The 25,649-nt window shown below is 40.4% G+C and overlaps 1 protein-coding gene across 1 annotated transcript in view; it reads left to right on the top strand.

Moving 5' to 3' along the window:
- PTGIS (prostaglandin I2 synthase) overlaps positions 1-23,064 on the top strand; it is a 60,375-nt gene extending 37,311 nt beyond the window's left edge. Inside the window, exons 7-10 of the mRNA XM_043980864.1 lie at positions 7,494-7,662; positions 10,967-11,148; positions 13,837-13,988; positions 18,566-23,064. Coding sequence (XP_043836799.1) covers positions 7,494-7,662; positions 10,967-11,148; positions 13,837-13,988; positions 18,566-18,770 — 708 coding nt within the window. The 3' untranslated portion in view covers positions 18,771-23,064. The remainder of the gene's footprint in view (positions 1-7,493; positions 7,663-10,966; positions 11,149-13,836; positions 13,989-18,565) is intronic.
- The last annotated feature ends 2,585 nt before the right edge of the window (positions 23,065-25,649 follow it).

Here is a 25,649-nt window from a genome sequence, read left to right on the forward strand (position 1 = left end):
ATATCTTTGGAGGGGGGTTTGGGAGCCCATGAGCTTCTAGACAAATCTTGACAGTTTTCACAAGGGGAAAGGAAAGCAAGGCAGATCATAACAGGTCATAACGGCCTGACAATGACGTAAAAAAGAAAATTACATCCATGAGACATTTTATAGACACACAGAAGAACAGTCAGAAAGGATGTAGATAAACGGGGCTGCTTTGTCATCAAAGCCATATTAAATTTTTTTTTCTTTTTTTGGTGAGGCCATTGGGGTTAAGTGACTTGCCCAGGGTCACACAGCTAGTAAGTGTTAAGTGTCTGAGGCCGGATTTGAACTCAGGTCCTCCTGACTCCAGGGCCAGTGCTCTATCCACTGTGCCACCTAGCTGCCCCCATATTAAATTTAATAGGGGATTTCGACTGGATGTGTGCTTTCACTGAGATAAGGAACTCCCAGGGGAGGAAACACCTTCCAAAAAAGTAGGTTATCACCTTCTCAGTAACTTCTAGTGGTTGGATTAGATCACAATTCCACCAACAGTGTATTGCCCCAATTTTTCCACGGCCCCTCCAGCATTTGTCATTGTCCCCTTCTATAATTTTGGCCAATCTGATAGATAAGATAGTATCTCAGTTTTGTTTTAATTTGCATTTCCCTAATCAATAATGATTTAGAGCACTTTTCATATGATTATAGATAGCTTTGATACAACACTCATTCCCTTTAAAAAAAACCAGGGCAGCTAGGGGGCACAGTGGATAGAAAAAGATAATTACCACTTTATAAATATAGTTTGAGATCTGGACTGGCTAGACTACCTTCTTTCATATTTTTTTTCATTGATTCCCTTGATATCCTTGAGCTTTTGTTCTTCCAGATGAATTTTGTTATTTTTTCTAGATCTATAAAATAATTTTTGATAGTTTGATTGGTATGGCACCAAGTAAACAGCTTAATTTAGGTAGGATTGTCATTTTTATTATATTGGCTTGGCCTATCCATGAGCAAATAATAGTTTTCCAATTGCTTAGATCTGACTTTATTTGTGTGGGAAGTGTTATATAGTTGTGTTCATATAGTTGCTAGGTTTGATTTGGCAGGTAGATTTCCAAATATTTTATATTGTATACAGTTATTTTAAATGGAATTTCTCTTTCTAGCTGTTGCTTCTGGACTTTGTTGGTAATAAATAAAAATGCTGATGATTTATGTGGGTTTATTTTATATCCTGCTACTTTGCTAAAATTATAATTGTTTCACCTAATTTTTTAGTTGACTGTCCAGGATTTTCCAATTATTCCATCATATGGTCTGTAAAAGGATAGTTTTTATTTCCCCATTATCCATTCTTATTCCTTCCATTCCATCTCCTTTTATTGCTATTGCTAGCATTTCTAGTACAATATTGGATGATGGTGATGATGGGCATCCTTGCTTCACTTCTGATCTTATTGGAAAGGCTTCTAGCTTATCCCCATTACAGATAATGCTTGCTGATGGTATAAGGTAGATATTTCTTATCACTTTAAGGAAAAATCCATTTATACCTATGTGTCCAAGTGTTGGGTTTTGTTTTTTGTTTTTTGTTTTTTTGGTGAGGCAATTGGAGTTGTGACTTGCCCAGGGTCACACAGCTAGTAAGTGTCAAGTGTCTGAGACCAGATTTGAACTCAGGTCCTCCTGACTCCAGGGCCAGTGCTCTATCCACTGTGCCCCCTAGCTGCCCCGTTGTTTGTTTTTTTTTAAAGGGAATGAGTGTTGTATTTTGCCAAAAGCTTTTTCTGAATCTATTGATACAATCATGATTTTTGTTTATTTTGCTATTAATATAATCAATTATATTGTATTCCTTATATTAAACCAGCCCTGCATTCCTTATACAAATCCTGTTTTGTCCCAATGTATAATCTTTGTGATATATTGTTGTAGTCTTTTAACTAGTATTTTATTGAGGATTTTTTCATCAATATTCATTAGTGAAATTAGTCTGTAATTTTCTTCCAGTTTTTGCTTTTCCTGATTTAGGTATCAGCACCAGATTTGTTTCATAATGTGACATTTAAAATCTAATGTGTGTGTCCTTACCTGCCCCCCAGTGTGGGGGGAGAACTCGATACTTATAAATTCAGCAACAATTTAGGCTTTTAAAGCATTTATTAAAGTATATTAGAAGTTAGTAAAGAGAGAGAGAGATCACATGTCTCTGAAAGAATGGAAAAAACCCTAGCTCAGACCTATGAGAGAGAGAGAGAGCTCCTTCATCTAGCTGCTCATGCTTCCCAAGAGACTGAATCCCAGTCAGCTAGACCGGAAGCTCTCTGAGGAACAGGAAGTGGGGAGGTCCACACACACCGCTCCAAGCTAATTGGCTGGTCGAATTCAAGTCCATTGATTGACATGACTTAAAAGAGATCCATGAACTTCCAGGATGCCAATTCAGCCTTAGGAACCTCAGAAAGGTCATCTCATGCTTTCTTGGCAGAGGGTGGGGCCCCTGGTTCTCACAATAAGAGGAATTTGGTATGACTCCTTCTTTGCCTTTTATTCCAAATAATTTATTTAGTATTGGAATTAGTTTATCTTTAAATGTTTGGTCAATTCACTTGTAAATCCATCTGGTCCTGGGGTGTGTGTGTGTGTGTGTGTGTGTGTGTGTGTGTGTGTGTGTGTGTGTGTGTGTGTTTAAGGAAACCCATTTATGGTCTGTTCAATTTCTTTTTCTATTTAGGCTTATTTAGATAGTCTATTTCCTCTTTTGTTAATCTGGGTAGGTTATATATTTGTAAGTATTCTTCTATTTCATTTAGATTGCTAAGTTTATTGGCATATAATTGGGCAAAATCACTCCCAATAATTGCTTTAATTTCCCCTTCATTAGTGGTATATTTACCATTTTTATACTAGTTTATTTGGTTTTCTTCTCTTTTTAAAAAATCACATTAATTAATGGCTTATCTATTTTATTGTTTTTTTCATAAAACAACAAGCTCCTTGTTTTATTCATTAATGCAATGGTTTTCTTACATTCAGTTTTATTAATCTTACCTTTAATTTTCATGATTTCCAATTTGGGATTTAATTGAGGATTTTTAATTTGTTCTTTTTCTAGTTTTTTAAATTGCATACCCAATTCATTAATCTGTTCTTTCTATACCATATTGATGTGAACATTTAAAGATACAATTTTTCCTCTGATTACTGCTTTTGCTGCCTCCCATATGTTTTGGTATGTTGTTTCAGTATTATCATCTTTTATAAAATTATTTTTTGTTTCCACGATTGTTCTTTGATCCACTCATTTTTTAAGATTGGATTATTTAGTTTCCAATTAATTTTTTTTTTGGTTTTGTTTTTTTTGTGAGTTGGGGTTAAGTGACTTGCCCAGGGTCACACAGCTAGTAAGTGTTAAGTGTCTGAGGTCAGATTTGAACTCAGGTCCTCCTGAATCCAGGGCCAGTGCTCTATCCACTCTACCACCTTGCTGCCCTCAATTAATTTTTAATCTGTCTTTCCATGGTTCTTTATTAAATGGAATTTTATTGCATTATGAGCTGAAAAGGATGCAGTTAATAGTTCTGCTTTTCTGAATTTAACTATAAAGTTTTTATTCCCTAAAATATGGTCAATTTTTATAAAGGTGCCATGTATCACTGAGAAAAAGATTTTCTTTCTATTCCCATTCAATTCTCTACAGATGTCTATCATATCTAAATATCATCTAAAATTCTATTCATCTTCTTGACTTCTTAATTATTTAATTTTTGGTTAGGTTTATCTAGTTCTGGGAAGAAAAAGTTGAAGTTTCTCACCATTATGGTTTTGCTATTTATTTCCACCATTAATTCCTTTATAAATCTGGATGCTATAGCATTTGGTGCATATATGGTTAGTATTGATATTTATTTCATTATCTATGGTACCTTTTAGCATAATATAGTTTCCCTGCTTATCTTTTTAAAATTAAAACTATTTTAGCCTTAACTTTGAGATCATGATTACCACCCCTGCTTTTTTAATATCAGCTGAAGCATAATAAATTCTACTCCATCTCTCAATGTGTGTTTGTTATTTTAAAACATATTTCTTTTGTTTTGTTTTGTTTTGCAGAGCAATGAGGGTTAAGTGACTTGCCCAGGGTCACACAGTTAGTAAGTGTCAAGTGTCTGAAGCCGGATTTTGAACTCAGGTCCTCTTGAGTCCAGGGCCAGTGCTTTATCCACTGTGCCACCTAGCTGCCCCCTAAACATGTTTCTTGTAAACAACATATTCAGGTTCTAGATTTTGATACATTCCACTATCTTTTTCCATTTTATGGGTGAATTCATCCCATTAACATTTAAAATTATAATTACTAGTTGTATATTTCTCTCCATTCTATTTTCCCTGACTGTCTCTGTCTCTCTATCTCCTATCCTTCCTCAGAACTCTTCTTTACTTATGAACACTACCTCCCTTATCTACACACCCTTCTGAGAGTTCCTTATTTATTCTCCTATTTATAAGGTAAGAAGACTTTTCATACCCAATTAGATGTATGTTATTCTTTCTTCAATGCAGTTCTAATGAAAATAAGATTCCTGCACTATCCTCCCCCAAAGTAAAAACTCTTCCATTCGTGCCACTTTTATGAGATATGTATGAGATAATTTGTTCCATTTTACCTTTGCCCATCCAATTTTATTTTTTAGGATTATCCCATTATAATCAACTCAAACCCAAGCCCTTTTATCTATGGATACTTTAACTACCCTAATAATCATAACATTTTAAAGAGTTACACATATTATTTGCCCATGGAAGACAGTAAATAGTTTAACCTTATTAAGGGATTTAATCTTTTATGTTTACCTTCTTATGTTTCTTCTGATTCTTGTACTTAAAAGTAAAATATCTGTTCAGTTCTGGTCTTCTGAAATTCCTTTAAATCATTAAATATCCATTTTTTCCTTGCAGGATTATATTCACCTTTGCTAGGTAGGTTATTCTTGATTGCAAGCCCAGCTCCTTTGCTCTTTAGAATATCATATTCCATTCCTTTTAGTCTTTTAATGTAGAAGCTGCTAAATCTTGTGTTATCCTGTCTATAGCTCCACAGTATTTGAATTGTTTCTTTCTAGTTGCTTGTAATATTTTCTACTTGACCCAGGAACTTTGAAACCTAACTATAATTATAGTTCCTCTGAGCTTTCATTTTGAGATCTCTTTCAGGAGGTAATGGGTGGATTTTTTTCAATATCTTTTTTACCCTCTGGTTTTAAAACTTCAGGGAAATTTTCCTTGATAATTTATTGAAGTATAATATTTATATTTGTTTTGATAATGATTTTCAGTTAGTCCAATAGTTCTCTTCAATCTGTCCTCCAGGTGAGCTGTTGTTCCAATGAGATATTTCATGTTCTTAGAATTCTATTTTTTATTCTTTTTATTTTGTTTTATTATTTCTTGATGTCTTATGAAGTCATTAGCTTCCCCTTGCCAAATTTTAATTTTTAAAGAGTTACTTTCTTCAGTAAGTTTTTGGACTTCTTTTTTTAATTGGTTAACTTTTTCTTCAAAATATTTTTGCTTTGCTCTTATTTATTTTCCCAATTTTTCCTCTAGGTTTCTTATTTGATTTCTAAAGTCCTTTTGAAGCTCTTCCAATAATTTTTTTTTGGCTTGTGACCAGCTTACATATCTTTTTGAAGCTTTACAAGTAGCTGTTCTGACTTCATTGTCTTCTTCTGAGTTTGAACCTTGAACTACTCTATTACCATAGTAACTACGTCAGGTTATTTTTTTTCTGTTGTTGTTGTTGTTTTTAATGACCCATTTCCTTGTTGTTAACTTTATATTAGGGTCAGGCTCTGCTCCTGGTGAGTGGGGGATAATATTTCAGGTTTCAGGTTATTTGTATTGTTGTGTTCAGAACTCTATGGGGGGGAGAAAGTCTTTGACTTTTTTGGTTCTTTTAATGTGTTCTGATCCAAGGCCAGGTGTGGTCACTGCTTTTCCAGTTTATACCTTGGTTTATAAGTGATCTCAAATACTCCTCTCCACCCCTAAGTTCTACCAGGCTCCATCCCCACTCCCTACCACTGCTGTGGCAAAGCTTCTCACCCCCTGATGTCCTGGAAATGCACCACAGTTCTCCCATGGTCAGTAAGCATCAGTTCACCCCTCTGACCTGAAACTGAAACCCAGAACTTCACTCTCTTGAGATTGACCACAATCTGTCCTCTCTGTTCTTCCCCTCTGAGACCTCTCTTACTGGCATATGCTCACTTCTCCTTGCCAGTAGCCACAGCTTGGGACCATGTCTGGTCACCTTGCCTCAGCTCTATGTTCAGTGCAAGTAGAAGGCCATCACAACTTTCACTTGATCAGCCACCAACCCCACTACCATCCAGGGGGTGAAAGTTCCCAAAGCTGCCACTGACACAGCTGCCCTCAGTGCTTGATATTTATTGACGCATTGGTATCTGCACTTCATTCCCCATCAGACTACTATCTCAGTAGGTCAAGTCTTTCCTAACATCCTCCTAAGTTGTCTTAGGCTGGGCAACTGCTTTATCCTGACTTCTTATTTCTGCCACTCTACAATTCAATTTGAAGTATTGTTTTAAGTTATTTAGAGGGGAGTTTGGGAGAGCCAGGTCATTTCCTGCCTTATTCTGCCATTCTCCCACAATCTCCTTCTATTGGTTTTTTGTTTGTCTGTTTTGTTTTGGTTTTGGTTTGTTGTTTTTTGTGGGGCAATGAGGGTTAAGTGACTTGCCCAGGGTCACACAGCTAGTGAGTATCTAAATGTCTGAGGCTGGATTTGAATTCAGGTCCTCCTGAATCCAGGGCCTGTACTTTATCCACTAGCTGCCCTCTCTATTAGTTTTTTTTTTTTTAAGGCAACTGGGGTTAAGTGACTTGCCCAGGGTCACACAGCTAGTAAGTGTTAAGTGTCTGAGGCTGGATTTGAACTCAGTTCCTCCTGACTCCAGGGCCGGTGCTCTATCCACTGCGCCACCTAGCTGCCTCCTCTCTATTAGTTTTTAATTAAATTTAAATATTGGGGCTTCCTTCATAGTAATTTTGGAAAGTGGGTTATTTTACTTATTTTTTGGGGGGGATTTTGCTGATCCCTAGTTTACTGCTGAGAAGACTCAGCAAAATAATTTGCCCAAGAGGGCAGGGTCTATGTCTTTTCCAAACTTTATATCTCTCCAGTGGCTAGTATAGTGCTTTACACTTTTCTAAGTACTTTAAGAAATGTTTGTTTTGGGGATAGAAGCAGGGAAATGTGAACCTAGCTTTGGATTCCAAGTCTAGGGTTTGTTTCCATTATATAAAGAATAGCTTAGATGCCATCTTGATTTGACTCAGTTTCCTCATTTATAAAATGGGAAGAATAATAATAATTATACTCAACCTCAAAGGACTTTTGAAATATGATATCAATAGGCATCAAGATGGTTACCATTGCTATTAATAGTGGTGGGTAACTAGATTTTCTTTTCTGGATGGATCATCCCTTCTAGGGCAATGCTGGTCCTGCTGTATTCTGGCTCCTATTATTCCTCCTGAAGACTCCCATTGCTCTTGCTGCTGTCCTTGGAGAGTTAGAAAGCGCCCTTCAGAAGGAAGGACAGGTGCTGACCGACATGGCCAGTATTCCTCAGGAAGTCCTGGATAGCATGCCTACTTTTGGTAAGTGATCCCCATTCCTTCAGTCTGTCCCTCCTCCTTGGGGCCTCCATTCCCAGTGGTTAGCCTTGGGAAAGACCAGAGTAAGGAGTTAAAGGCAGTCCTAACACGCAGCAAATCAGGAAAGCAGGTGAAGCTCATTCTTGGTGTCCTTGGCCATTTGGGTACCATGAAGGAAGCTGGCTCCGGGAAGGGCATCAGTTGTTAAAGCCCTAGCCCAGCTTCTTTCCCTCTCTCACCACCAGGGGAATAGGGAGCTATAGCAGAATCCTGGGTTTTATCATGGGCTTGGCTCACCGTCTGCCAGTCATCCCATTGCCTCAAGAAGAGCCCTCTGAATTCTCTTACTGTCCTTCCCTAAATGTTAGGCCAGGTTCTTTCCCTAAGAACCCCCCCCCCACACACACACTTTGGGCTTGTCAATTCTCAGAGCATTGTGAGCCATCTGAATCTTCCCTCCTAGAATGGCTCCATCTGCCATAATAATAAGGGAAGGGTCCAAGAGAGATAAAGGCTGAGCCTCACTGGGCTTTGATACCCATTGGGGGGCACTGGAGATGCCAGTGTCTGTCCTTTTACTCTGTGATCTCAGTTTATTCCCCTTGGGTTTTCAGGCTCCACATGAGGGAGTTAAGTTATCTAAATTCGGAGTCTGATTTATGAACCATCAGGCCTCTTTCTTCCTTTGAGCAAGCAAGGGACCCAGGCTCAAGTTCTATGCCATCGTTTATTAGCTTGTCCTTGGAGCAAAATTGTGCTCCTTTGGGCCTTAGTTTCTTCATCTGTAAGATGGGTCTAGGAATACTTACTCTACCTTTCTCACAGATTCACTTTGCTGTTCTTTTCATTTAAGCTGTTATAGTCTGTTCTGTCCTAGGCAGAGGTGTAGGGGTGGGGGGTGGGGTAAGGAGGACAACCTTTGATCTAATTTCCTACCTCCCTAGATTCTTGGTTTCTAAGTTTCTAGTGTTTTTTTTCTGGTTTTCTCTTTTTTGTTTGTTTGCTTTTAGATAAAAACTTTGGGGGAAAATAAAAAAATTCTAATAAAAGAAAGAAAATGAAAAAAACTTATAGTCATTGTGTATATTGCTTTTAATGTAACAGTCAGTAGTTAGTTAACAAGTGTTTGCTAAGCACCTACTATGTGCCAGTCATTGTATAAGCGACTGCTGTGAGGGTAGTGTTTACAGATTCTAATCTGCTATAGCAGTGGAAGTTGTCATTATCATCATGATTTTTATTTTATTGCAACAACAGTGGTGGGGTGATTGGTATTGGTTAGATGAGAAGCTCTTGGTGAACATAACATCAAAGTAAAGGAAGTTGGACGTTCTTAAGGGGCATTTCCTTTCTTTCTTTTTTTTTTTTTAGTGAGGCAATTGGGATTAAGTGACTTGCCCAGGGTCACACAGCTAGTACGTGTTAAGTGTCTGAGGCCAGATTTGAACTCAGGTACTCCTGAATCCAGGGCCAGTGCTCTATCCACTGCGCCACCTAGTTGCCCCTGGGGTATTTCCTTTCAACCTGGGCAGCTTGGTTCACTGCCTTCTCCTATTCTATTGAAGTTTCTGTCTAGAAAATCAGGGATAGGGATGCGGGGTGGAATAAGCATTTATTAAGCACTTACTGTATACCTAGAGCTGTTGTAAATTCTATTCAGATATTATCTCAGTTGATGGGGACTGGACCTGAGATTTCACTAGCATAGGGAATTCCCAGGTGAGGTAGCTTCCTCTACCAATGCAGGTACCTTCTCTGCAACTGATGGTTTAGAGAGCAGCCTAGAGTAGTGTGAAGTTAAGTGAATTGCCCAAAGTCACACTGTCAGTCTATTTCAAAGGTGGGACTTGAACTCAGGTCTTCCTTGCTGGAAGACCTGCTCTCTATCCACCAGGCTACAGTTCCTCTCTATCATTAAGAATGATAATAGCTGGGGGCAGCTAGATGGTGCAGTGGTAAAGCACCGGTCCTCGATTCAGAAGTACCTGAGTTCCAATCCGGCCTCAGACACTTGACACTTACTAGCTGTGTGACCCTGGGCAAGTCACTTAACCCTCATTGCCCTGCAAAAAAAAAAAAAAAAGAATGGTAATAGCTAAGGGGAGGGGAAGGAGGTAAAGAATGTGGAATTCAAAAAATTTTTTAAATGAATGTTAATACCGGCCCTGGATTCAGTAGTACCTAAGTTCAAATCCAGCCTTAGACACTTACTAGCTGTGTGACCCTGGGCAAGTCACTTAACCCCCGTTGCCCCACCAAAAAAAAAATTAAATGAATGTTAAAAGTGTTTTTTTTTACTTGTAATTGAGAAAAATTAAAATTGAACATAAAAAAATTAATAACAGCCCACCCTTTTGTTTTCCTTCAAAGCTTTCAGAGACCTTTAAAAGAGAGAGGTAGGGCAAGTATTGTTATCTCCATTTTACAAGTGAAGTAAGTGAAGCTCAGAAAGGTGATGTGATTTTCTCAGTCACGCAGCTAATAAGTGTCAGATCCAAAAAAAAAAAAAAGAAAAAAAAAGGACAGCTAGGTGGTGCAGTGCATAGAGCACCGTCCCTGGAGTCAGGAGGACCTGAGTTCAAATTTGGCCTCAGACATTTGACACTTACTAGCTGTGTGACCCTGGGCAAGTCCCTTAACCCTCATTGCCCTGCAAAAAAAAAATAAGAAGTACCAGATCCAGGACTTGAGTCTAGGACTCCTAACACCTGATTCAAAAAACCCTGTACCCCAGGCAGCCCTGGAGAAACACTGGCATTTTACAGTTGGTCAGTGGGAAAAATCATTTGAGGCTCTGGTTTGGGGGTGGTTTTTTTTGGATGGGGCAATAAGGGTTAAGTGACTTGTCCAGGGTCACACAGCTAGTAAGTGTCAAGTGTCTGAGGCCAGATTTGAACTCAGGTCTTCTTGAATCTGAACCAGTACTTTATCCACTGCACCACCTAGCTGCCCCTGAGGCTCTTGAACCTAGGGCTATTTAGGTACCTCCTGTTCAGCCTAAGAGGCAACCAGGTAGTAAAATGGATAGAACATTGGACTTGGAGGACTCATCTTCCTGAGTTCAAATCTGGCTCCAGACATTTGCTAGCTGTGTGATGCTGGGCAAGTCAGTTTCCTCATGTGTAAAATAAGCTGGAGAAGGAAATGGCAAACCACCCCAATATCTCTGCCAAGAAAACCCCAAATGAGGTCACAAAGAGTCAGACGTGACTGAAATGACTGAACACTACTCAGCCTAAACCCCAAAGTGCCCCTCCCTGCCACCCCAGCTTGCTGCTGTCTCATCTTTCTTTCCTGTTCCTTACAGACAGTGTATTAAGTGAGAGCCTGAGACTGACTGCCGCCCCCTTCATCACCCGAGAGGTACTGGTGGATCTGGTGCTGCCCCTGGCAGATGGACGCGAGTACAGCCTCCGGCAAGGCGACCGTCTCCTTCTCTTCCCCTTCCTCAGACCTCAGAGGGACCCAGAAATCTACGAGAACCCAGAGGTAACAAAAGGCCATCCTTCTGGCTTAACTCTCTCTGGAAATCAAAATAGGGGTGAGTTTTTTCTTACACAGAGATCCCAAGGCTTGGATTCAGAAGACCTGGGTTTGAATCCTGACTACCATTAACCAATTGTGTGACTTTGATGAGTCACTTCAATTTCTCTCAGCCTCAGTCTGCTCATCTGTAAAATGGAGATGACATCATTCATTCATCTCTTTTTAATGCTATAAAAAGTCTTTTTTTCCTCAGCACAGCAGTGCCCATTTTACAGATGCTGAAGGCCCAGAAACATAAAATTACCCAAGGCCACATAATTAGTAAATGTTAGAATGGAGTTTTAAGCCCAGATCTGATTCCAATAAGGTTTGTTACCATGATTGCTTCCAATAAGACACGAAATACCTTGTAACCATAAAGTACAATACAAGCTAAAATTGTTGTGGTTTTCTTTTTTTTGTTTTGTTTTTTGTTTTGTTTTTTTGGTGAGGCAATGAGGGTTAAGTGACTTGCCCAGGGTCACACAACTAGTAAGTGTCAAGTGTCTGAGGCCAGATTTGAACTCAGGTCCTCCTGAATCCAGGGCTGGTGCTCTATCCACTGAGCCACCTAGCTGCCCCAAGATCATTCATTGAAAACCACAACAGGGGCAGCTAGGTGGTGCAGTGGATAGAGCACTAGCCCTGGAGTCAGGAGGACCTGAGTTCAAAATCCAGCCTCAGACGATTGACACTAGCTGTGTGATCCTGGGCAAGTCACTTAACCCCAATTGCCTCACCAAAAAAAAAATCAATGAATGATCTCCAAAAATGACTTAGGAAGATACCATCTCTTAGTCAAACCCTAATTTACTGGGATGTGCTGATTTCCAGTTGCCACCATGACCTGTTCATTCATTCATTCACTCATTCATCCATCTGTCCATCCAGCAAGCACTTACTGCAGATAGATTAGAGCAGGAAGAAAGATTGGAAGCAATTAGGAAGCTATTGAAGTATTCTAGGCAAGAAGTAATGAGAGCAGTTGTATTTTTCCTACTGGAAGCTCGGGCTCTCTCTCCCACACCATTTTCTCCCTAGTCAAGTTGGCTTTGCCTCCTGTTTCCTCCTTTTATTGGAGGCTGATATGCTACTCAGCCTAAGACCCTGGGTCATAATGCCATTGTATTAGCTAAGCCCTTCATTAACCAGGTGGTCCCAGTGGACCCTGTGCTGCCCCTGGCAAATGAACAAGAGTAGCAGCAGCTAGATGACTCAGTGGATACAAGCACTTGGCCTGGAGTCAGGAAGATCTGGGTTACTTTTACTAGGTTGGGAAAGTAGGTGGTACAATTAATAGAATGCCAGGTCTGAAGTCAGGAAGACTCATCTTCATGAGTTCAATTCTGGTCTCAAATACTTACTAGCTGTGTGACCCTGGGCAAGTCACTTAACCTATGTTTGCCTCAGTTTCTTCAACTTTAAAATAGGGATATTAAGAGCACCTCTCTCACAGGACTGTTGTGAAGATCCAATGCGATAATTTAAAAAAAATAATATTTGTAAAGTGCATAGCACAGTACCTGGCACATAGGAGGAACTCAATAAATCTTATTGTTTTTCCTTCCCTTCCCTTCCCTGCGCTGGTATCTAGAATCTCCCTTAATCCAGTCAAGGCAACTCTCTGACTTTCTAGCAGGTTGAAAGAGTCAATTCCAACTAATAATGTAGCATTTTGTGAGATTCATTTGACATGTCCAGAGTTCAACACAGGTATACTTATAAACTCACACACAAAAATCATTGCATGCACATATGTACTCCCAAACACATACATGCACATACACGCATACAACATACAGATGTACCTGACAAGAGGCAGCATGGTCTAGTTGGGTTTTTTTTTAAGGAACTGAATTTGGGGCCAGAAGACTTGAGTATGTATGCTGACTTTACTATTTATTAGCTTTATGACCTCAAAGAAAATAATTTTTACCTCTCTGGTGTTCAGTTTCCTTCTCTTTAGGATAACTGTTGGGGAGTAGGTGTTAATATTAGGTCTGATGATTTATGATGGTGAGTTTCTAGTCCTAACATACACATCCATTTTTATTTATTTATTTATGCATATTTATGTGCACACATGCATAGACACAGGATCATAGATCCATTCAGCTGGTCCACAGCCCTCACTTTACAGAGGAGGAAAATAGGGCCTGGAGGGGTTAAGTGATTATACAAGGTCTTACCAGTACTAAATGTGCTTACAGATACTAAATGTTAGAAAGGAGATTCAAATCCAGGCCCCTTCCACTATCCTATACTTCTTCCCTATACAAATCTAGTCAAAAAGTATTTTTTTAAGCCATACCCTATGCTGGGGTCACAAAGAAAGGCAAAAGATAGTTTCTGCTCTCAAGAAGCTCACAATCTAATGAATATATGCATACACACACACACACATATATACGTACATACAAACATACATGTGTGAAAACCCAGCTGAGTGTGTATCTATAGATACACACACACACACACACACACATACACACACTCAGCCGGGTTTTCACAGACTATGAAAAGAAGAGAATTGAAACTACATCCCAAGAGTTTGAGGCTTTGAGGCATCTTGGGGATTGAAAAATATAAGTTCTTGTTTCCCCATTTACCATATTCCTGAAGATAACAGAAAACAAACTCATTATATTTCAGGAGTTCAAGTACAACCGATTCCTGAACCCAGATGGGAGCGAGAAACGAGATTTCTACAAGGGTGGGAAGAGGCTCAAGAATTACAACCTGCCTTGGGGAGCTGGGACCAACATGTGTCTGGGCAGGAGTCATGCCATCAGCAGCATAAAGCAGTAAGTATAGTAAAGGATCCTGTCCTGGGCCTCAGGCCTCCCTGACCTGGGGTCAGCTTTGTGGGCCACTGGGTCTTCCTCTCAGGGCTTGTCTAGGGGACACTGTTCATCCACCAGGGATTTTCACCTTTTTACCACACACTAAACCTCCTAACTTCTAAACCCAACTCAAAGCCACTGTGCCCCTAAATTTTGCAGGCCCTTGAACTGACTGAGCTAATTGTGTTCAGAGACTTGGTGAGCCCATAAGATTCAGAGATGACAGTTACCTTAGAGATAATGTAGTCCAGACCCTTTACAGAGGAGGAAGATGAGGCCCAGAGAGTTTAAGTAACTTGCCCAAGGCTACCCAGCTAGGAAGAGTTTGAGGCTGGATTTGAACTCAGGTCTTCCTGACTCTTAAGTCCAGCTGCTTTTTTCTCATGTTACAATAGTCCATTCATATCCTACAAGATATTGACTCAGTCTCAGACTAAGCTGTAGCTAAATTTCCTAAGAGGCACCTAGATGACTCAGTGGATAGAGTGCTGGGCCTAGAGTCAGGAAGACCTGAGTTCAAATCCAGCCTCAGACACTTACTAACTGTGTCACCCAGGGTAAGTCACTTAACCTCTCTGTTAATTCACTGGAGAAGAAAGTGGCAAAATCATTCTAGTATCTTTGCCAAGAAAACCCCCATATGGGGTCATGAAGAGTCAAACGTGACTGAACAGCAAACCTTTCTTTCTTTTTTTAATCATAAAAGTATTTTGTTATTTTCTAGTTACATGTAGAGATAGTTTTCAACATTCTTTTTTATAAAATTTTTAGTTTCAAATTTTTCTCCCTCCCCTCTCCCCAAGACAGCAAGCAATCTGATATAGCTTATATACGTACAATCACATTAAACATATTTCTTCATTAGTCATGCTGTGAAAGAAAAATTAGGGCAAAAGGGACAAACCTCAAAAAAGAAAAACAAAAAAATAGAAACAGTATAGTTCAATCTGCATCCAGATGCCACAGTTCTTTTTTTCTGGATGTGGAGAGCCATTTTTCTCATGAGTCCTTTGGAACTATCTTGGACCATTGTATTGCTGAGAAGAGTCAAGTCTATCACAGCTGATCAACACATGATGTTATTGATACTGTGTACAATGTTCTCCTGGTTCTGAACAGCAAACCTTTCCAATGTACTCCTTAACTAAAACTCCTACAGTCTAGCCTGGCCTATTGCCCCTTCTAGGCCAGTAGTGCAGGCCATGAACTCCCTCTTTCTTGTGGCCCTAGACGTCCTTATCTGCCCATTTGGATGCACTAAATTTAGGTCATTGGATGAGAGTGAATCTCAGATGGAGAAGGACCAAATCTCGAAACATTCTGCTTGAATGGGAGAGAATCTGATGGTATTTCAGCCTTTTCTTTTTCTTGGTCTAGAATTGTGATTTCATTGCTGTAGGGCACCCCTAGTGAGGAAACTCTCTCAACTAATGTAGATAGCTATCTGTTTTGCACTGTATGGTTTTAGTGAGTTGCTCGGGACACTGAAAGATCTAGTACCTTTCCCAGGGTCACATAACTAGTATATGTCAGAGAAGGCCCTTAACTTCCTGACATGGGAGCCAGCTCCCTATATCCACTACTCCTGGATGTTTCACATGCTATCCATATTACTAGATTATGTGTATTGTTATTATATATTTTTTTCTACAAAATATAATACCTTAGCTAATTTTCTCTTCCCCTTGGCAAGGAAAGAACGACAATGCAAAATCCTTGGTTATAAGTGTTCTCTCCCTCTTGAAATTACCTTGAATATATTTCTTACTTAGTTACATGTGTACGTGTTGACCCCTCAGTAGAATGTAAGCTTCTTGAGGGCAAGAACCATTTCATTTTTGGTTTTGTGTCCCCAGCACCTATCAGAGAGGCCTCTATATAGAAACCCTTGATTTTTTTAATAAGTAGATTATTTTATTTATTTTGAGGGGGGGGGCAATGAGGGTTAAGTGCCCAGGGTCACACAGCTAGTAAGTGTCAAGTGTCTGAGGCTGGATTTGAACTCAGGTCCTCCTGAATCCAGGGCCAGTGCTTTATCCACTGCACCACCTAGCTGCCCCCGAAATCCTTGATTTTTGTGGACTTGAAAACAGGTACAAAATAGATTTCTACCACGTCAGAAAGCTCAGGATTTGACTTAACCTACAGATGATTCCTTCCTCCACCAAGTTTGCAAAGAATACCTCTTTCATTATAATGGGAAGGGTTTCTCCAGCCTAGAAACCCCAACAGCATCCAAATAAGCCCCTTCTTGGACAGAGGGTCAAGCTGAGGTCCAGAGAAGGGACATAACCTGTCCAAGGTCACTCAAGTTGGTGCAGAACCAGAATTAGAATCCAGGCCTCAGGGCTCTCTGCACAAACCTCTTTGCTTTGACCATGATGCCTTTCTAAATAATGTATCTGACGTCTCAGGGCTGATGGGGCATTTGGGAGCTTCCGCTCCCTTTCCTCACTAAGAATGCCGTGGCAGGAATAACTCCTCATCTGAAACCTCCCTGGCGAAGGCACTGGACACACTGTTCAGCTTTCCCTAGGGCAGCTGCTTTTGCACATTTTGAACCTTTTTACTCAAGCTGATTTATTGCCATGTTTAAACTATTACAAAAGATGAGCTCAGGGATACTTCAAACCTAATAAGCCTTGATTCCTGTTTCCGTGTACTTTGGCACCAGATTTCTGAGGCACCCAGGCTGGCCTGAGAACAAGGTGGCAAACTTTCAACGTAGCAAATCCTATGTGCCCAGTCCTGTCTTTGGGATGGTGGGGGACACAGAAGAACAAGACATGATCCCCACCCCGGGAGAGCTTGGGTAGGTAGGAAGTGGCAGAGTTGGGGTTTGAACCTCTGATTCTAATCCTGTACTCTTGCAACTGCAACTAGGAGGTACTTTAGAATAACGTCTTCCGTTTTTGTAACACCATGAGGTTCCTAAAGAGCTATCCTCACAGTGCTGAGATTGGCATTATGAACATTTTACAGGTGAGGAAAGTGAGACTCAGATTTGCTCATAGTCATACAGTAAGAAATTGGGGCAGTTGGATGGCACAGTGGATGGAGTGTTGGGCCTGGAGTCCTGAGTTCAAATCTGGCGTCAGATACTTACTAGCTGTGTGACCCAGGGCAAGTCACTTCACCCTGTTTGCCTCAGTTTCTTCATCTGTAAAACGAGATGAAGAAGGAAATGGCAAACCATTCTGCCAAGAAAACTCCAGATGGGGTCACAGAGAGTGAGATACAACTGAAAAGCAAGGAAACAACAAGAATCAAACCTGAGCTTTGAATGTGGGCCTCTCTACTCCAGATCCAGGACTCTTTGCATTATGTGATTATGCTGCTCTACAGAATGATCCAAGCTAAAAGGGACCTCCTAATTCCAGCCCCTCATTTTACAGGGGAGCCAACTAAGGTTCAGAAGGGGTAGGGCATGTAGAATAACTTACATGGTTGGTTAAGAACCTGGCGAATGATATGGACAGAGATGGGGAGATAGAGGAGAGAGGAGAGAGCACAATGAACTGGCTTCCCTCCCTTTTCCTTTCCTGTCAGTTTTCCTGCCTCTCTCCTTTCTGCTCTCTTGTCTCCTTCCTCCTACATGCCCCAAGACCAATATGGTGGATGAGAAGGGGAAGACAGCCTCTGGGGTCCTTTACAACTCAAATTCCATGAAATCCTTTAGTTCTATTATAATAATGAAAACACACATTTGCAGTGTACTTTTTTTTTTTTGGTGGGGCAATGGAGATTAAGTGATTTGCCCAAGGTCACACAGCTAGTAAGTGTCAAGTGTCTGAGGCTGGATTTGAATTCAGGTACTCCTGAATCTAGGGCTGGTGCTCCATCCACTACACCACCTAGCTGCCCCCTGCAGTGTACTCTTTTAATAACTTTTTTTTTTTTAGTGAGGCAATTGGGGTTAAGTGACTTGCCCAGGGTCACAAAGCTAGTAAGTGTTAAGTGTCTGAGTCCGGATTTGAACCCAGGTCCTCCTGACTCCAGGGCTGGTGCTCTATCCACTGCGCCACCTAGCCACCCTTGCAGTGTACTCTTTTTTTTTTTTTTTTTTACACCAAAGTTAATTTATTTTTCCGTTACATGTAAAGATAGGCAGTGTACTCTTAAGACTTACAGAAGTCCTTCCTTACTCCAACAGTGTGAGGGAGGTAGAGCAGTATTTATCATTCCCATTTTCCAGATGAGAAGGCTGAAGCTCAAAGAGATTAAGTGATTTACCCATCCACAATCACACAGCTAGTAGTTATCCAAGCCTTTCCAATTCTATCTGTCCTTACTCCAAACCCCAGGATAATCCTACCTTATTTAATCATTCAAGTTAATCAACACGTATTTATTAAGCTCCTACTGCATGTTGTACATTGCACTAGGCAAGTCCCTGCCACCAAGGACCTGGGTTTCCCTGGGTACAGACGTGCACCACAAAAGCACTGTGAAGTAGGTGATAAGGGTAATGGTTTCTATTTTACAGATGAGGAAACTGAAGTTGCCAATTTTGCCATTGATTGTCCATCTCTCCACAGGTTTGTTATTATTTTGTTGATGCAGTTTGACCTGAAATTGAAAAATCCAGAGGAAAAGATTCCCAGCTTTGATTCCAGTAGGTATGGGTTTGGACTGATGCAGCCAGAGCACGATATCACCATTTGCTATAGACTCAAACCCAAAGGGACACCAGCCTCCACAGGACTCTCTTTCCCAGCACCTGGTGGAATTACAGAAGCCTGAAAAGCTAATGATAAGAACATATTCATCTGAACGCTCATCTCCCTCTCCTCTCTCATTAAATGAAAGGTTTGGCTTTTCTCTGCCCAACTTCTTCCTTTCTTCCTCCAAGAACCTTCCTATTTGGAAGAAAGATTATATTTCTGAAGTCATGTAATTCATATTCTTTTCTAGGACAGGGCATAGAATGGTTCCTCTTCTGGTCCATAAGTCTTGCTGGATCATATCAACTTCCTGGGGGCCCCCTTCCTAGAACTAATACAAAGGATGTTGGGTTTGGCCCAAAGAGTCCTCCTTTCACTGTTTTCTGTCTACAGCTAGCATTCCCTTCTGCAGGGGCAGAGGACAGAGTCCAGTCACCAAGGATCATATCTGTAGCTCTAAGCCACACATATGATGTGTATCATCATTTTAATACAGTCTGTCTGGACATTGGAGCAAGGATAAGTTAATTGTGGACCTACACACAGATGCCCAGGGAGCATAGACCTACCACATTACTGGATTGCCTGCCTATCCCAAAGAGTTGGCAGCTTAGGGCCATATATAACACAAAGGGAAATGTAGAACTTCTAGGCTCTACTTCCTTCAGCCTTCCCTGCACCATTAATGACTTTTATCCCTATCAGTACAAAACGACCAGCCAAATGTTAGCTGATTTGATGGCTGTACAACAGTGCTATTCACAGCAATGATTCCCTCCCAGTCCTCAACACTCACTCTGAAGCACAAGTGGAGAATCCATAACCCATGTAAAGCTATTCATAACACTTTCCAAACTTTCCTAATCCCTAACCCTTGCCTGAGAGGGCCTAGACCCTTCTCAATTTTCTTGGTTTCTGAAAAGCCTTGCCTCCCTAGGTTAGAAAACAAGCACCCCACATTCCAAGTTGCTTTTCATATTCTATAGCTACCACTGTCTCTGTCTTTTTTTGGTGAGCCAGTTGGGATTAAGTGCCTTGCCCAGGATCACACAGCTACACTGTCTCTTGCTGTACAGTTCTGGGACCCACTCACTTGGGTGCTAGAACCTGCCTTGCTCAGTAGCTGTCCTAGCTCCCAAAAGTTTGCCTGGTGGGGCAGCTAGATGGCGCAGTGGATAGAGCACTGGCCCTGGATTCAGGAGGACCTGAGTTCAAATCCAGCCTCAGATACTTGACATGTACTAGCTGTGTGACCCTGAGAAAGTCACTTAACCCCAATTGCCTCACCCCCCCCCCAAAAAAAAAGTTTGCCTGGCTGAGTTCACAGACAACATAATTCCCTTCCAGTCCAGGAACCAACACAACTACTTATTATTCTGCTGTGGATCTACAAAGACAATGGCAATTTATACCCTAGAAGCTAAATGCCAAATTGGGATTAGCCCACATGAGTATGCTGCACCAGTTCCTTCCTCACTGTTATGCATGCCCCATGCTCCATGCTTTGGGGTGCCCTGTGTCCCTCACTTGGGCATTGTTTTACCAAGACAAGCTAGGAAGAATTCAGAAAGTGCCTAATTGAGATAAGTGACCTAAGATCAAATCTGGAAAAAAATTTTAAATGTTTTTAAATTTAAAAAATTTTTTAAAAAAAAGATCCAATCTGGTGAGTACACATCATCAGGATTCTTCCATACTCACATATATTGATACATAGTGGAGAGGGGGATATTAGGACCCAGATCTCTAAATACTCTGCAGCGCAGGCCAGGGATCAACTGTGACTGATCAGTTGGTTACATCCTGTAATACTCTTGAATCTACTCTTCTACTTAGTCAGTCATTTCTTCCATGCCACATAGACTCACCCAAAATGAATAGCTACGTAAGTGCCGCTATGTGCAGTATGCTCACTGTCCACCCTCGCTTCCAATAGACACACCTCCCCAAAAACCCCTAAGTATTCAACATAAATGCTCTCAGCCATGTAAACTCTTCAAGATTATTCTAACCCCTTTCCAGCCTTGTATCCTTCGTCCTTTTTAAAAAGTTGATTGTTATTGATATCCTTTCTTTTTACATTGCTTAGGTTTTCCTCTGTGTTCCTCCCCCTTCTCCAGAAACATCCATTATAACAAAGATTTTTTTTTAAAAGGAGAAAAAATCCAACAAAACCAATCACTATGTTCAAAAACAAAAACAAAAACAACAAACCCTGGCATTCCATGCAGTGTTCCACAGCTCTGGACCCCTCCATCTTTGCAAAGGACAGGGAGGAGATGTTTTCTCATGTCTCCACTTTGAGGCCACGCTCGTTCCTTGTAATTGTGTGACATTCATTTGGATTGTTGTTCTTTCCATCACATTATTGTATTTTTGTATTTCTCAGCTATCCTTACTTCACTTTGCATCAGTTCATGTAAAGTCTTTCCATGCTTTTTTGGATTCTGTGGTCTTTCTTTGATCATATGCAGGCAACTTTCCAACTACTCCAAGACTAGCACCAATTCTAATCCTGAGGCTCTTGTTTAATGCCCTTAAATAGGCTTGTGGAATGATTGACAAATTCAGACAGCTAGAAACCCCAGCAGCCTCAGGGGCACAGCTGTTCCTCCTTTGCTGGCATCCTCATATTCTGACACATTCATCTGCCTACAAGCCCAGGGCTCACTGTCAGTCACTCAGATCACCTCCTGATTTCTGCTGGCCCATTCACATTCCTACATCATCATTAAGTAATCATTTTTTTCCTCTTCCCAAAAAGGTGGAAGGAGAAGGGAGAAAAACTTCTGCACAAGATAATATTATACCTCTGGGGGGGGTATAATTCACCCTGACATCAAATTTACAAATGACAGTTCCTTTCATTACTAGGGGAAATGATCCCTTTAAGGTCCAGGTGTTCCTCGTAGAACTGAGGGATGGGAGGTGAATAGGTAACCTGACAAATTAGAGATATAGCCAAGGGATAAGAAAAAGGAATGGGGGGCAACTAGGTGGCACAGTGGATAGAGCACTGGCCCTGGATTCAGGAGGACCTGAGTTCAAATTCGACCTCAGACAATTAACACTTGCTAGCTGTGTGACCCTGGGCAAGTCACTTAACTCCAATTGCCTCACCAAAAAAAAAAAGAAAGAAAGAAAGAAAGAAAAAGGAATGGATGAAAGAGAAGTATGTGTGTGGTTGAGAATTACATTATTATAGTAAATATCTTTCATTTGCTGGCTTGGATGTAGGGGCTAGATGAACTAGCATCAATTTATTAGAATTTATTAAGTGCTTACATATGCCAGGCACTGCTATATGATAAGGGTATACATGTAAGCAAAAAAAGAGACAGGGTCTGCCCTCAAGGAGCTTACATTCTAAAGGGAATAATCAGAAACCAGAGGTGGGAGAGGAATGATGGATAGCAGCCTGGATCCTTCCTCCAAATAGAGGTTCTGGGAGGAACTCACCAATGGGACAATGGACAGAGGGATGTTCCAGCGTTATGAGACTGCTGAGACGTGGTGATAAAGCTCAAAGCAGAACTGAGAGAGAAAGGCAGAATAAAAACCAGAAGAATGGATGATTCTTCCAAATTCTTATTTTACCTTGAACTTACAGTCAGAGATACAAACAAAAATACACACACGTGAATTCTCTTACATGGTCAACCCCAATTCCCTCTTAGCTTAGACCTCTGGGCTAAGTATAATAGGTTAAGGAAGATCCCTTGGACATGTGAGCTAATCTGGAGAATAGCAGCAGGCCCCTCCTTCTCTGACGCTGCTCTCCCTGGTCCCTGAGGTCGGAGGCAGCAGCTGCGGTCAATGACAACTTCAGGGGAGGAGGGAGGGAGCGGGCTTTCCCTCCTGGTACTGGGGAAACCTATCTCCATGCCTGGCTGACCATCCTAGCCTCCAGATCTCTGGACCATCTGAAATCAGGGTGGACTAGGTTGCCATAGCAACTGTTTAGCTGTCTTCTTCCTGAGCCTGGATTAGAAGCAAGAGATCTGGAGAATAAGCAAAAACAGAGAGTACTTTATATCTTTCTTCTAAAACTGTGTTCTGTTCTCTTTATATGTATGTCCTAGGAAAAGGGCATGGTCCCTTTCAATGCAGAGCTGCAAGGGCAGCTACTTCTCTAGCTACATGAGGGAAAGGCTAAGGATGGCAGACATTTCCTAGAGAATGAGAAGTTTCGGGAAGATTTAACCTCTGGGTGCCTGGGACTTGGAAGTCACATGGGTGAGAGCTAGAAGAGTGGAAGGATCTCACTTTAAAGCTTTAGGGAAAGGATTCACTTTTTTTTTTTCATCAAAGCATTTTAGTATTTTGCAGTTACATGTAGAGATAGTTTTCAACATTTGTTTTTATAAGATTTCTAGTTTGAAATTTTTCTCCCTCCCTCGCCTCTCCCTGAGACAGCAAGCCATCTGATATAGGTTATATATGTACAATCACATTAAATGTATTTCTGCATTAGTCATGCTGTGAAAGAAGAATCAGAGCAAAAAGGAAAAACCTCAAAAAAGGATTCACATTTTTAATGCTAAAGAATAGTGAGAAGGGTACCAGAGTGTATCTCAGCAGTTTGTATTAAATCTGGTGTTAGCTGGCTATTACTTCATGGAACTATAAGTGTAGTTTCTAAGTTTCATGCTTTGTTGTTTTAGTATAAAGTTATATTTTTATAGAAAAAAAGCATAGAATTATATTTTTCACATAGTGACCACCAGAGTTGTCAGGGTCTGTAGGACATAGAAACTTGGGACACTAGAGATCATTTATTTCAACCATTTCATTTTAGGAAATTGAGGTGGGGGGAAGGGGAGAGGACAGAGAGGGCTCCTTGCATAGTCAGTAAGGGAGAGGTAGGACTAACATCCAGGTCTTCTGACTGATTCTTGAGCTTCTGACACTTCAGCACAGTGCCTCATACCTCAATTAGTGGGATGCCTATAGTTGGGAAAGAATAATGTGTTCTAGATAATTTCATTTTCCAGTTTAGTAAGGATAGAATAGGTCCCATAAGCATTTATTGTTGGAAAATGTTTCTCCCATCCATTTTCCTGTCTTGGTAAATTCGTTGATAAGCACAATAATGGAATTTTTGTTTATTGAAGGAGGTTCCTACTGAGCCTCAGGGTCATTATTATGAAGATTTGAGAGCAAAGAAGACAAAGCATGGCAAGACCTTAAAATGCTCTATAATCAATGTCAGTTGCTATGATATTGGTGTTGATGACAATGATCCTTCCCAGGATGGAGTGGGGGTGGACGAGGTGGAGGAGGTTAGGCTGGATGGGGACTAACATGACCCTAGAATTTAGTTTGCCCCCAAACCCTGCTCCAAATTGTTTTTCTTAGAATATGACTCTTGAAATTGAAGTGACTTCTCTCACCCTCAAATCTGCTTAGGGTACCCAGTTAGATGGGATGAGCTATTAAAGTTTTGTTTTGTTTTGGGGTTTTTCCTGGGGCAATGAGGGTTAAGTGACTTGCCCAGGGTCACACAGCTAGTAAGTGTTAAGTGTCTGAGGCTGGATTTGAACTCAGGTCCTCCTGAATCCAAGGCTGGTGCTTTATCCATTGTGCCACCTAGCTGCCCCCTGATTAAAGTTTTAAAACTCCACCTGGTTTGCTCTGAAATCTTGTATGTTCTGTACCTTAGCTCAGCAGGCAGGGACAGTGTCTTCTGCTCTAGTATTGAGAACATGACACTCAGTGAGTTCTTGGTCTATATGCCTGATCCTAAGGTTTGACCACCTGTTATTATTTCCCTCCAACTTCCCCACAGAGAGGGAGGCAATGAAATGGATTGATAACAGTTATGACTTTGCTGCAGTTGATAGAATAGATTTCAGAGTTTAAAGAGCAGACACTGAGAACATAAGAATGTTAGAACTACAGGGAATTTTAGAACATTGAATGACAGAATTAGAATTAGCCTTAGGCCAAAGGATGATAGAATGAAAGGGCTGACACTAGAACATACAACAGCAGAATGTAGGAAGGAAAAGAGTAGAGAGGGAAAGATGTTTACATCAAACACGATCTGTAAAAGTCCAACATACAAAATATGCAAATAACAAACACAGCCATATAACATTCTCTCAGTAGATATATGGTCAAAAGATATGAACAGCTTTCAAAAGATTTACCAACTATAAATGAAGACATATTCTAAATCACTAAGGATTAAATATCACTAAGAGGGAATATTGCTAAGAATGAAATATGTTTCAAAATCAATACTATAGTAAGAGAAATGAAAATTTTAAAAACTCATTAACTTTCTCAAGTAAAATAATTTTACCTCACTCTATGTAAATGTACAAAGATGAAAAGAGATACAAGTAGTCAATGTCAGAGGGATTGTGGGAAGACTGGTGCTGTAAAGTGGTCCAATCATTCTGGATTTCAATTTCAAATAATTCAAGAAAAGTGATTAATACTCTTTGATTCCACAAATGGACATTTACTCCAAGGAAGTGAAAATTAGGAACAAAAGTCCAATGTTTATCAAAATATTCATAACAGTACTCTTTGAGGTAGCAAGGAACTGGAAGCAAAGTGAGTGAGTATCCATTGATTGGGAAAGGGTTGAAAAAATTGGTATAAGGATTGAAATGGAATATTATTGTACAATAATAAATGATGATTATGAGGAATTCAGAAGATTGTGGTATTTTTATATGAACTGTTGGAGAGAAATTAGTAGAACAAAGACAACATGTACAACAATGTAAATGAAAAAGTCACTTAAAAGTTAACTCTGAGTAATGGATGAACAAATAAAAATCCTGAGGAATGACAAATATTGAAATGTTTTACATGATTGCACATGTATAACCTGTATCTGATTGTTTACCATCTCAGGAAGGGGGTAGGGGAGGGAAGGAGGGAGGGATAGAAATTGGAACTCAAAACTCAAAACTCAAAAAAAATGTTAAAAAATGTTTTAACA

The sequence above is a fragment of the Dromiciops gliroides genome, chromosome 2 (genome assembly GCF_019393635.1).
Source record: "Dromiciops gliroides isolate mDroGli1 chromosome 2, mDroGli1.pri, whole genome shotgun sequence".
In the NCBI taxonomy this organism is placed as follows: domain Eukaryota; kingdom Metazoa; phylum Chordata; class Mammalia; order Microbiotheria; family Microbiotheriidae; genus Dromiciops; species Dromiciops gliroides.